The sequence below is a fragment of the Lycorma delicatula genome, chromosome 2 (genome assembly GCF_047948215.1).
Source record: "Lycorma delicatula isolate Av1 chromosome 2, ASM4794821v1, whole genome shotgun sequence".
Taxonomy (NCBI): Eukaryota; Metazoa; Arthropoda; class Insecta; order Hemiptera; family Fulgoridae; genus Lycorma; species Lycorma delicatula.
Genome location: NC_134456.1, coordinates 139,529,118 through 139,541,612, shown reverse-complemented (window position 1 = coordinate 139,541,612; position 12,495 = coordinate 139,529,118). Strand labels below are relative to the sequence as shown.

The 12,495-nt window shown below is 27.3% G+C and overlaps 1 protein-coding gene across 1 annotated transcript in view; it reads right to left on the bottom strand.

Moving 5' to 3' along the window:
• Positions 1-12,495, bottom strand: part of LOC142319961 (nose resistant to fluoxetine protein 6-like) — a 73,219-nt gene that overhangs the window by 22,219 nt on the left and 38,505 nt on the right. Inside the window, exons 2-6 of the mRNA XM_075357639.1 lie at positions 11,400-11,611; positions 7,181-7,395; positions 4,169-4,257; positions 2,411-2,601; positions 1,906-2,066 (exon numbers count right to left, since the gene is read on the bottom strand). Coding sequence (XP_075213754.1) covers positions 1,906-2,066; positions 2,411-2,601; positions 4,169-4,257; positions 7,181-7,395; positions 11,400-11,611 — 868 coding nt within the window. The remainder of the gene's footprint in view (positions 1-1,905; positions 2,067-2,410; positions 2,602-4,168; positions 4,258-7,180; positions 7,396-11,399; positions 11,612-12,495) is intronic.

Genomic DNA, 12,495 nt, shown 5'->3' with positions numbered 1-12,495 from the left:
AATCTAATAATGTGTTAAACAAAGATGGTACACCAATATATAATACGAAAGGTAAAGTCGATAGATGGGTGGAATATATTGAAGAGTTATACGGAGGAAATGAATTAGAAAATGGTGTTATAGAGGAAGAAGAGGAAGTTGAGGAGGATGAAATGGGAGAAACAATACTGAGATCTGAATTTAAGAGAGCATTAAAAGTTTTAAATGGCAGAAAGATTCCTGGAATAGACGGAATACCTGTAGAATTACTGCGCAGTGAAGGTGAGGGAGTATTAGATAAATTATACAAACTGGTGTGTAATATTTACGATAAAGGAGAAGTTCCATCAGATTTCAAAAAGAGTGTTATTGTCATGATACTAAAGAAAGCAGGAGCAGATATATATGAAAAATATAGAACAATTAGCTTAACTACTCATGCATCAAAAATGTTAACTAGAATTCTGTTCAGAAGAATTGAGAAGAGAGTGGAAGAAGAGCTAGGAGAAGACCAATTTGGTTTCAGAAAAAGTATAGGAAAAGGGAGGCAATTTTAGCACTCAGATTAATACTAGAAGGAAGATTAAAGAAAAACAAACCAACATACTTGGCGTTTATAGACCTATAAAAGGCATTCGATAACGTAGACTGGAATAAAATGTTCAGCATTTTAAAAAAGTTAGAGTTCAAATACAGAGATGGAAGAACAATTGCTAACATGTACAGGAACCAAACAGCAACAGTAATAATTGAAGAACATAAGAAAGAAGCCGTAATAAGAAAGGGAGTCCGACAAGGATGTTCCCCATCTCCGTTACCTTTTAATCTTTACATGGAACTAGCAGTTAATGATGTGAAAGAACAATTTAGATTAGGAGTAACAGTACAAGGTGAAAAGATAAAGATGTTACGATTTGCTGATGATATAGTAATTCTAGCCGAGAGTAAAAAGGATTTATAAGAAACAATGAATGGCATGGATGAAGTCCTACGCAAGAGCTATCGCATGAAAATAAACAAGAACAAAACAAAAGTAATGAAATGTTGTAGAAATAACAAAGATTGACCACTGAATGTGAAAATAGGAGGAGAAAAGATTATGGAGGTAGAAGAATTTTGTTATTTGGGAAGTAGAATTACTAAAGATGGACTAAGCAGGAGCGATATAAAATGCCGAATAGCACAAGCTAAACGAGCCTTCAGTAAGAAATATAATTTGTTTACATCAAAAATTAATTTAAATGTCAGGAAAAAATTTTTGAAAGTATATGTTTGGAGTGTCGCTTTATATGGAAGTGAAGCTTGGACAATCGGAGTATCTGAGAAGAAAAGATTAGAAGCTTTTGAAATGTGGTGCTATAGGAGAATGTTAAAAATCGGATGGGTGGATAAAGTGACAAATGAAGAGGTATTGCGGCAAATAGATGAAGATAGAAGCATTTGGAAAAATATAGTTAAAAGAAGAGACAGACTTTTAGGCTACATACTAAGGCATCCTGGAATAGTCGCTTTAATATTGGAAGGAAAGGTAGAAGGAAAAAATTGTGTAGGCAGGCCACGTTTGGAATATGTAAAACAAATTGTTAGGATGTAGAGCGTATACTGAAATGAAAGGACTAGCACTAGATAGAGAATCTTGGAGAGCTGCATCAAACCAGTCAAATGACTGATGACAAAAAAAAAAATAATAATTTTTCTACACATATTAAAAAATAAATTATTATTTTCTTGTTCGAATAATTACTGTACTGCTTTTATTTATGTCTGAAAAACCAATATTCATTAGTCACTTGAAATTTCACTTATCTAAAGCCATGTTTTTATTTATTAATTCATACAAACAGGGTTATATAACTTTATTATATTTTCAATTAGAGCAAATCATTTTAATTATACCATAATAGCCAAAAAAACAAATATTCTCACCTGAGGTAACGGTGCAGGTAAACAGTAACTGGATTAACGAATGAGGTATCACATTGAAGTGGTAATAAAAGGCCCAACAAAAATCCACTCATAACAAAGAAACTATCAACAAATAAATCCATGTGACCCATCCACATTGAAATCCAATAATTTCTATATATCTGGAAAATGAAAAAGTCAAAGTTTTTACATGAATTTTATTTTTATAAAAAATATAAATTATGTTCTGAATACTGTAGAGTGATAACTCATGAATATAGTGAATTAACATATTTATGAAGAACACATTATGACTTATGTATGATCTTTAATATTGTGGTATTAATTTTGTAATGAAAATAACTAAACCTTTTATTGCTAATAATTTTGTTATTTCAGTGCAGAAAGTGATGTTAAAAGTTAATTTAAAAGAAGAGAGAAAAATGAATGGATTTATATTTTGAGACATTTGACTAAATTTTAATGTTATCTTAACATTATAGGAGATAAATAAATAATATAATACCTTTTCTACTAGCTCATAATTCTGAGTTGGACCCATGAGGGCAACTGCATATCTGTGACCAAGAACAACACATGTGATAGACAAAAAGTGAATTGCATACATTGGAGTCAAATCAAGGCCAGAAATTGGTTTCTCTCTACGAAACAGACTGTGATAACTTCTCCTTGCTGATAAACAAAGCAGTAAATTGCCTGCAAAAATTAAATTTTTTGTAGTATACTAATAATTATTAGTAGAGTTTAGTTTATTTAATCTGACAGTTTTTAATAATGTTTATAAAATTGAATAATTATGTATGTTACAGTCATTGAATATTCATTGTTAAAAGCAGGATTATGTATGAATTTCTGTTGCATACTAATGTAAAGCAATAAATATGCTTAAAAAAAGAGAATGGAAAACCATTTTACTACACTTTTTTACTAGAATATCTAACACAGGATATATTTTAATCTTAAGAGTAGTTATGCCATGTTTTTGAGTACTTGTTTCCGTGTTACAATGTCTACAAATATTCAGTTATGCAACCTATAATAGACATTAAGAAATTGCAAATTTTATTTAGTGTATTACAATTGTTACCAGTGTCGCACAAATTTTTATTTTAATTAACAAATTAAACCACATATACTTTGCACAAACACAAGTTTTCAGAGGTAGGTATAAATAGCTATAAACGTACTCGTATTTTCTATTAAAACAGCCTATTCACTTATTTCTATTTTCATTCATTTTTTTTTTGTTCTGTGCATTATTCATTTCCATGAGGTATTTTTGAAAAAGTAATGGGTAGAGTACAAAAATATGAGATAAAAATTCCAGAGAATTTCATTGAACATCGAACCAAGAACCACATGAACCAGAGGTTATCATAATAATAAAAAATTTTTTTTTAGATAATAATATTCCTAATAGATATTTGGTTCCTGCAAAACATATTAATCATATTATGTCAAATATTCAAAGCAGAACATAAATTATTACATATAATAAAGTATTTATTTTGCTTTTTTAATGATCTGGTTTCATACTTTATTTTTGACTGTGTTACTGCATTAATTTCAGCTGTTACTGTTAATTAATTCCAATTTTATTTTTTGGTCTAGTCAATTGTTTTTAACTCATTATGTAAGCTTATTTTTAAAGAAATTCTTAATTTTTGGTGTAATTTCTGTTTCCTTAAAATGGTAACTGGATTCATTTGATTTTGAATCATTTTTAGACTATAGTAAGCATATATGTCTAACCTACTGTGGGATAAAGTTTTATTGCAGAATTTTTAGAAAGTACTTAATAAAGTCAATAAGATTTTTTATTTATTTTCGGTGGATGATTCATTTATACATATAATGTTCTGGAATTTTTCAGATGTACTCTTAAGCTTTGTTAATTCAGGGTTTATGTAATAACTGTACTTGTAGATGTTACATTTCTAGATCACCAGATCACGTGTGTTTAGAATCCAACAACAGAGTGTATCTGGGAGACAGTTTCAAGGAGTTTCTAATATAACCGATCTTTCAACTGTCTACCTCTCTCATAGAGGAAAACAAGATCTCTCTGCACCATTTCCAGTTCATTCTGAGTCGCTATGAATTGTAGATTTTCTTTTAATGGTAATTTTATTTATAACTAATTTATTATGTTATTAACTAAACTGGATTTAAAATTTAATGCTTTTGTCATACTAAACTTCAAATGGTTTAAATAATTCAATAATATTAATTGAGTATTTTAAAAATGAAATATTATACTTACTTGGTGGTGAATTTCCTTCACCTTTAAAGAATGTGAAATCATAAACTGTAGCTGTTATGGATACCAGAAGTATCAAAATTATAACAGCACTGAAACAAATATTTAAAAATTATATTATAAAATGTTAGTTGTCCTTTTATTACAGTGTTCTGTTTTTTTTTTTATAATTTAATAATTAGTTTTCTGAACAGCGGATAAAAAAATCAATCCTACAATGAATATGTTCACTATACAAACACAATTCTCAGGAGATTACAAAGTTAGCTGCTCTGATCACACATTTCTGCTCATGAGGAAGATAATGTAGCTTTAAAGGTACAATGAAAAGGATTCAACAGCAACACTTTTTCTAACCACCTCACAGATATAAATTACAAATGCAGGAACTTAATAACTATATACATCTATTCTATATAATTGTGAGAAGAGACCATATAATAATACGCAAAATAAAGAAAACATGTATTATATCAGGAAATAATTAATTTAATATTTGTTCGATTGTTTATAACAGAGTGATAAAATAATATATTAATATTAATTTATTACATGTATTAGATAATATGGTTAAAAAGTGGATCTTCAAATGCAGTAGTAACTGAACAGAACTTAACTACTAATGAGAGGTACCTTGTGGAAACAAGGTGATTATTATTAATAGGAATGCCTCTCTTAAATTATTAATTTAAGGAGTACCTCTCCTTACATTATTTCCAGTCTTGATTTTTTAATTACTGTTTACATGTTCTGTAAAACCACATCCAAAGTAACTGGGACTGGATGTGGCCTAGATGAATTAAAATCTAGATAATTCGAAAGATCATATAGCCTAAGAGATCACAAGTGTAAAATATAAAAAGAACAGTAACTTTTTTGAAATAATTTCTACATTTAATTGAATTTTACAATGAGATAAACTTTGAAAAGTAGAGATATAATAGAATATGAAATGGCACACTGATTTTAAGTTGCGCTATAGCTCTAGAAGGAGAAAGTACTGATTGTAATCGGGCCAATTTGGGCATATGCTGTTTCATTGGATCTTGACATTTGAACACCTAAGTAACCCAAAAAACAAAAAAAAACTAGTTGGAAATTTTGTGGATGTTAATGTTCATATATATATATATGTATATATATATATATATCTGTGTGTGAGCACATACGCATGCACGTGTGTTTGGTATTGGCCTCTAAATAACGTTATATCTCCAGAACTACTGGATCGATTTTGACCAAACTTGGTCAGATTACTTCTATATATGGGGCATTGATACATTAAATTTTCAACGTAAAAGGTAAGGGGGTGAGGCAGTAGAGCAAGTTCACCCACAGTATCTCAAGATTTTGCCTAATTAAGGTCACATTTTTCTTAGGCACATTTGTTAGCAATTAAAAAATAACAAGATTTGCAAAAAATACACCCCTTAACCTTTTTTGCAAAATCACACCACCACAACAAAATATGCTCCAAATTACTGCTATGTTGTGATGTCACAGGTGAGCGGTAGAATTAAATAAATGAGTAATATTTAAAGTGTAAAAAGTAACTGGCTCTGGCTGGGTCTTGAACTCTATCACCCGGTTGACTCGGTGCTGGGTCTTGAACTCTATCACCCGGTTGACTCGGTATCTGGTGCGTTAGCCTCGTGGCTACACCAGTCTGCCAACGGTAAAAGTGAAATTTTTCTGTGTAATTTGTAAAATTACATTAGTTTAGTTAGTGCCGACAGTCGCCGCTAGTACCGTCACACCCGCTCAAATTAAATACGGTATGAGCACCAGCTTTAGTTACAATCATTGAATTAAATAAATGAAAAAATATTATATTTAAATAAAATGATAAATATTTTAAATTAAATTGTGTGTGTAAGCCCTGCATCAGAAATAACTCACAGTTGTAGACTTTCCTGGAACGTGGCTTTAGTTGTGTGACTGGAAAATCCTACAACTGTGTTGCCAGCTTTTTTAGTAAGTAAGTATGAAAAAAATCCAATTTCTAAAAATTAATAAGTAAGTTAATTTTACTATAAATAATATTTTTTTTAACTTCCCATGTAACTTCCCTTGAAGCTGTGTGTGGGAATACCAAATGGAAATTTTGTAGAGATTGAAGAATGCTATGCTTGACTGATTCGACCTGGATGAAAAGCTGACACATTAATGTAAAAAAATTCTGTAGTTTCATAAAAAATAAATAATTATGTATTTAAAGTATCATGATGTCAAACTGACCTAGATAATCTAGATGTTTGAATGAACAGGTTTCAAATAAACAGTCATATAAATATTTCAGTTTGACTTGTAAAATATAATGTAATGAATATATGATACAAATGTGATAAGATATAAATTTAAAAAAGAAATCATTACTTCATTAATATCTGTAAATTACAATTTAAAAAAATCTATTCTGCAGATTATCAAAGGATGAACTGGAGTCCTTCTTATCAGGTAAGTTCTGTTCAAGTTGAGGCATTGGTAATCAATAAAATACAATGAATAGAATGCATTAATGCTGTATAAACAAAATGTATTCATAATGATAAATAACAAACAGTTCAATAACAAGCAGTTCAATGATGAACTGTAAAAAATAAATAACATTATTAATAAAAATAAAATACAATAATTGCCAAGAACATTTTTTTAGAAATATGTTAACGTTTTTAAAAATAGTTTACTTCAGTATATAATATTTACAGGATTTATCTGTGTCAGTTTGTATTTCATATAAAATTAAAATAAACTGTAATAATTTAACAAATAACTTACATTCATATATATGTCAAATCCTGGCCCTCTAACTACTTCCCTAATTATTCCATCAATATTTTATGAGCTATAATTTATTTAGGAATCATCATTAAATAATATTTATTTTAACCTTATTTTTTAAATTCAATCTTATTTTGTTAAGTTATCAAAACTGTTTGTACATCTTATTTTTAAATAATTATATTAATATTTACAATTAGAGTTACCTTATTTAACAAGTTTAAATAAAATTACCTGAAAGTTAAATCAGCTAATGAGAAATTATATCGAGGATTATCTTTAATGGTACATGCTTTTTGTTCAACATATATAGTTAATCTGTCTTTCATATTTATTTTTCTAATGTAATCATCTAAAGATGATTGTAAATCATCTACACTACATGATTGAGGTACACACAGAGCCCATTTTAGTTGATCTAGTCGCTGTTTTGATCTTGAGCCACCAAACTGTAAAAATTAATTATAATTATTTAATACAAAACATAAAATTGTATGTCAGTATTCACATAATCAATATTTTTTGAATAATAACTTATGGTATGGTAATTTATCATTTTTCTAACTGGATAGTTTTATTCTTTTTTAAAGCAAGAAAAAGCAACCACTATATCAAAGTTTTAAATTGTACATCATTTTTTTATTGATATTTTTTTAAACCTGTAATTAGTGTCTACTAAAATAAGTAATCATGTTGTTTATTTATGCGCTGTCTTATATGTAATGTTATAAGAAAATGTGTATCAAAGATATCACTTCTTGATTCGTTTTCTATAATGGTGTGTTTATAAAATAGTTAATTTAAAAAAAAAATCACCAATTAGACTTACAAATTTCTTGTCACTTTTTTTAGTTAAGTTTAAAAAACCGATTTATAATATCTTGCTTTAAGATTGGACTAATTTGAGAATGAAGTTTAGATATCTAGGACAACGAGTTGAAGATATTGCTGGATGCTCATAAATGTACTGAATTACAGTTTCTGTGTTTCTTGTTGATATTAAGCTCACTGTTTCTCTTTATATATGAGAGATATACAATACATACTCATATGTATTGCAATCCTCTGAAAACATTTTGGCATTGAACATTACCAAGTAATAAAGAAAATTTATTAAATTGTGATTTATTTTTTATGATATGCTATTTTGAAATATGAACAAATCTTTTTCATCTAATTTTTAATTTATTCATTGTAATTTTTTTTCTTTGAAGAAGAGACCTAGTCGAATGATATTCTTTAAAAATCTCATTCAATAACATTAAGTAAAATAATGAATTATTTTTCTAACAAAAACACATTAAAAATGGTATTATACAAATACAATATTGGCAGTATAAATGAAAAGGTGTAATTACCAGTTGCGCCCACCTGTGTATATGGTGGAAGAGGCATAAAATATATAGAAATAACTATTAGCAACAGCATATTAGAGAAAATATGTTAAAAATTACAATTTTAAAAATGGCCATCAGGAGACCAGTCCTATACGCCAACATATCTCAACAGTTCAGTGAATGTAGGCTGCGAACATTTTAACTTTTTTTTTATATAATAAAATAATTTAAAAAAAACAAGGAATCCAACTACTGATCATACATATCTATCTAGAATAATTATGAAAAGCAAACAAAAAATAATTAAATAAGTTTTTCTTTTTTTTCTTACAGGTATTTTTCAGGATGCAGTAAGGTACTCAGCGATGTGAAATTTAATATTACTTCTACATTTTATGTTATATTGGTGCTTATTTCGAGTTTTAACAAAGTGAAGGTCATTAAAGTTACTGCCTCATATAGCCTACATAGGCAATTTTTTTTTGTAGCTTTCGACCTATTTTTTGTTGTTTCCATAATTTTACCATTCAATATAAGAGTCATCTAGATATGATACTGGTATAAGTTGTTTCATTTTTAGAATTGTGTTATTTAAATAGAAATTTGAATATTAATGAATGATAAGGCACATGCGTGTAATTCATGTATGCGGTAGCCACGATACATTCTTCCTTCCTTTTGCTGAGCACATTTTTTTCCTATAACTAGAGAACAATGAATTTTTCAAAAAAAATCATAAGAGATAAAAAGTGTTTTTTTTAATTGTTTTATGGAATTCCATCATTACAATTTGAAAACAGCATAAATTTTTAATTTTGTCCCTCAGTGTAGCATCCCCCGTTTTGGTTAAAACAATTTAAAATAGTCTATGTTACTTCCAGATCAAAGACCTGCTTTGAGCCAAAAGTTGGTTGTAATTGGTTAGATCTGTGGCTAAAGAAGGGAACAAACAGACTTACATAATGGCTAAACAAACTACCACTCCTGTGTACATACTTGAAAGGATATTAAAACAAAAAGAAATATAATAAAAAAATAAAACATTTATTTAATAAATATATTTTAAAAATATTAATTCTTATCAGAATTAAAACCAGTTTGTTAATTTAAAAAAAAAAATCATTTATTGAATTATGTTATATATAATTAAAAAAATAAACAATTTTTAATTTTTTTTTAAACAAGTTTTTCAGATAAATTACTTTTTTAAATTCTGCGATTTATTTCTTTCAGTAACAAATAATATATCAACTTGATTTTTGGTATGTATAATTTTCAGGTAAATATTTAAAAACCAATTTATAGATTTTTCAAAATTTGACCTTGAAGATGTGAAGAAAGATAAAAATTTTGAACAATGATGGTAAATTTTCTCCATTTGCGACTACACTAAACGAGATATTCACTAGAATGGGGCTTGAAAATATTCTTTAGATAAATATCTAAATACCATTTTTGGGTTTTATGAATTGTATATTTTAAGAGGTAAAAAAACATAAATTGTATCATAATTTGTAATCAAAATACATTTATGTTGTTCAAGTGTGTACTTTTCTGTAATTTAACCTCAAGATTTACTGATAATAGCATATAAAAATCTCTACTCTGGTTTTACCATGAAAAAATTGGGGGCAAATTTAAAATATCAGTTTATTTTGGGATACCCTTATTATTTTCAACTATTTTGAAACCCATATTCTTAGATTACTCAAAGTCTTGGGTCCTGTACTGATCAAACTTGCTCTGAAGAAATTAGAATACTCTGATATTTTTTATAAATTGAACATGCTTTAATTTTAATTTATTATTATTATATTGAGATAAATATAATAACGTGCTTTAATTTCCATATGAAATCTATATATATATACGTAGACTAATATAAAGGCATGTAATATTTCATGCAGTACTTAAATCATTTTACTCGCTACGTTAAAAAAATTATGGCAGAATTGCAGCTTAACAAAATAAAAATAACTATCAGTTAATCACTGATTAATGATTGTAATGAGATTTAAGATTAAGGGTGTGGTGGAAATATTTTTAATAATGCTCTTGATAAAAAATAATTATCAAATGAAATAAAACTATAGATATTAAATACCATACTTCTTGTACTGATCAGAAAGTTGGCCAATAACAATTGAAGCACCACTATAACAACACAAGTATTGATAGCAGAAATGGAGTATTTGGAGAGAATAATAAATACATTGGGTTAGATATTAAAACAGTGGTCGTTGTGAAGAAACTTGAGACAGTACAGCAGCAACTGTTTTATTTATGCTGAATCTGAAGGTAAAAAATTTTAAGAAGAATAATGGGTGCTGAAGAAGGCTAAAGGCAGAACTAGAACAAGTTGTTGAACTGTGTGGTGATTGAAAGAAGAAGAGGAGTGATAATGGGAAAATGAAAAAGGAGGACAGCAAATGAGAATGAATGAACAAGTTTTACAGAGGATCCTACACTGTTGGCATAAAAAGAAAGCAGAAAGAAAACATTGTTCATTATGTGCTTCTTGGGAAAGAGAAAGGAACTTGCTTTTATTACAAATTTTGATTAAAATTTCTGTAATATTATCTGTGTTTTCTAAACATACATAATAACAGGCAATCAGAACTAATTATAAAACATAGAATATAGTTATATATTTTAAATTTCAATTACTCCTTGTACTATTTTTATAGATATGAATAAATTAAAGGATTTTTAAGTTTTGGGATGTTCCAAGTTCTGGCATTTATATTTTGATAATACTAGCACATTTGAACTAATTTTTTTTATAACTTTAATTGTGAAAAAACTGCTATTTTTTATTATTTATTTTCAAAATTTTTTTCTTTGAACTGGAAAATAAGATTAGGGTGAAATTATCCATAACATTTATGAGTTAATAAAAATAATAATTGTACATAATTTTTTTTGCAATTGTTCTTGTGTTTCTTTTGCTGGTATATTAATACGTTAATGATAATAGAGGAAATATCAACAAAGTATTATTGATAAACTGTAGATTTAAGAATACAAATATGATTGTAATTATTAGAACTATGTAGAAGTAAATTATATTTTTGTTACTTAAAAATAATGTAATTGATAATAGAATATATATTTACATAGATTTTGTCCCAAAAATGTAAGTAAGGACTGTAATCGATTGTCAAAGGGGAGACAAAATTGTGACCAGGTGGTACATTGATGTGGATTTGAACAATACAGTACTTTCCTTTAACAGGTTGGCTAACTCCTAAACATTCATCGAAATCTCCCAATTGAAACACATTTCCAGATAAAATTCCGACTGGACTCTTAGCAGACGCATCCCACACTGCAAAAAAGAAGTTTAAGAATAAAAAAATACTATTATGAAAGTTCAAGAATTTTTATATTTATTATTATTTTATAAACTCAATTACAGTACGAGCCATAAATTTAAACACTTATTTATTGTCCTTTTGTTATTCAAGGTTATGTAGTGAATGCATCTTTTTAAAATGTTAATGTTAAATTTATTATGTAATGTTTAAAGTAAAAATGTTAAATTTATTCTTTATGCATAATAAAATAGCATGTGTTAAAAAAACAACAAAACATTATATTACCTTAATAGTTTTATACTTAAATAGAATTATTAGTTCCATTAGGTTAGTAAATAATAATAAATAACAAGTACTAAAGAAAATAATCTTTTCTAAATGAGAATAATAATCTTAAATAGAATTAGACTTACTTTGTATCACATTAATCATGATTAATTATTATAATGTTTTGGTTTTGTGTGTAATGTTCTTTTGATTAAAAATTTACTAGATAAATTAATAACAATAAAACAACAATGAATTAATAATGATAAAATAATAAAAATAATGATAAAATATAATTAAAAAAATAAAATGTAAAATTAAAAAATAAATTGAACTAAAAAAACGACAATAAATCGAACAAAAAAAAAAAATAAATAAATAAAGGACCTAAACATCGTTATGCAGTATTTAATTAAATAAAATAACGGGTGACCAATCAACTTTAAGACACTTTTGATATGTTTGAGTATATTTTTCATGTTGTAGAAATAGCAGGCATTTAAGATTGTCTAATGATTAAGTTCCCACTAAGTGTTAACATCGATAAGAACAATTTTTCTTTCAACGAAAATATTTAAATGCAGTGCTGGGTCTGAACAGTATTTGTCTACATTAAAGAGCTGTGAAT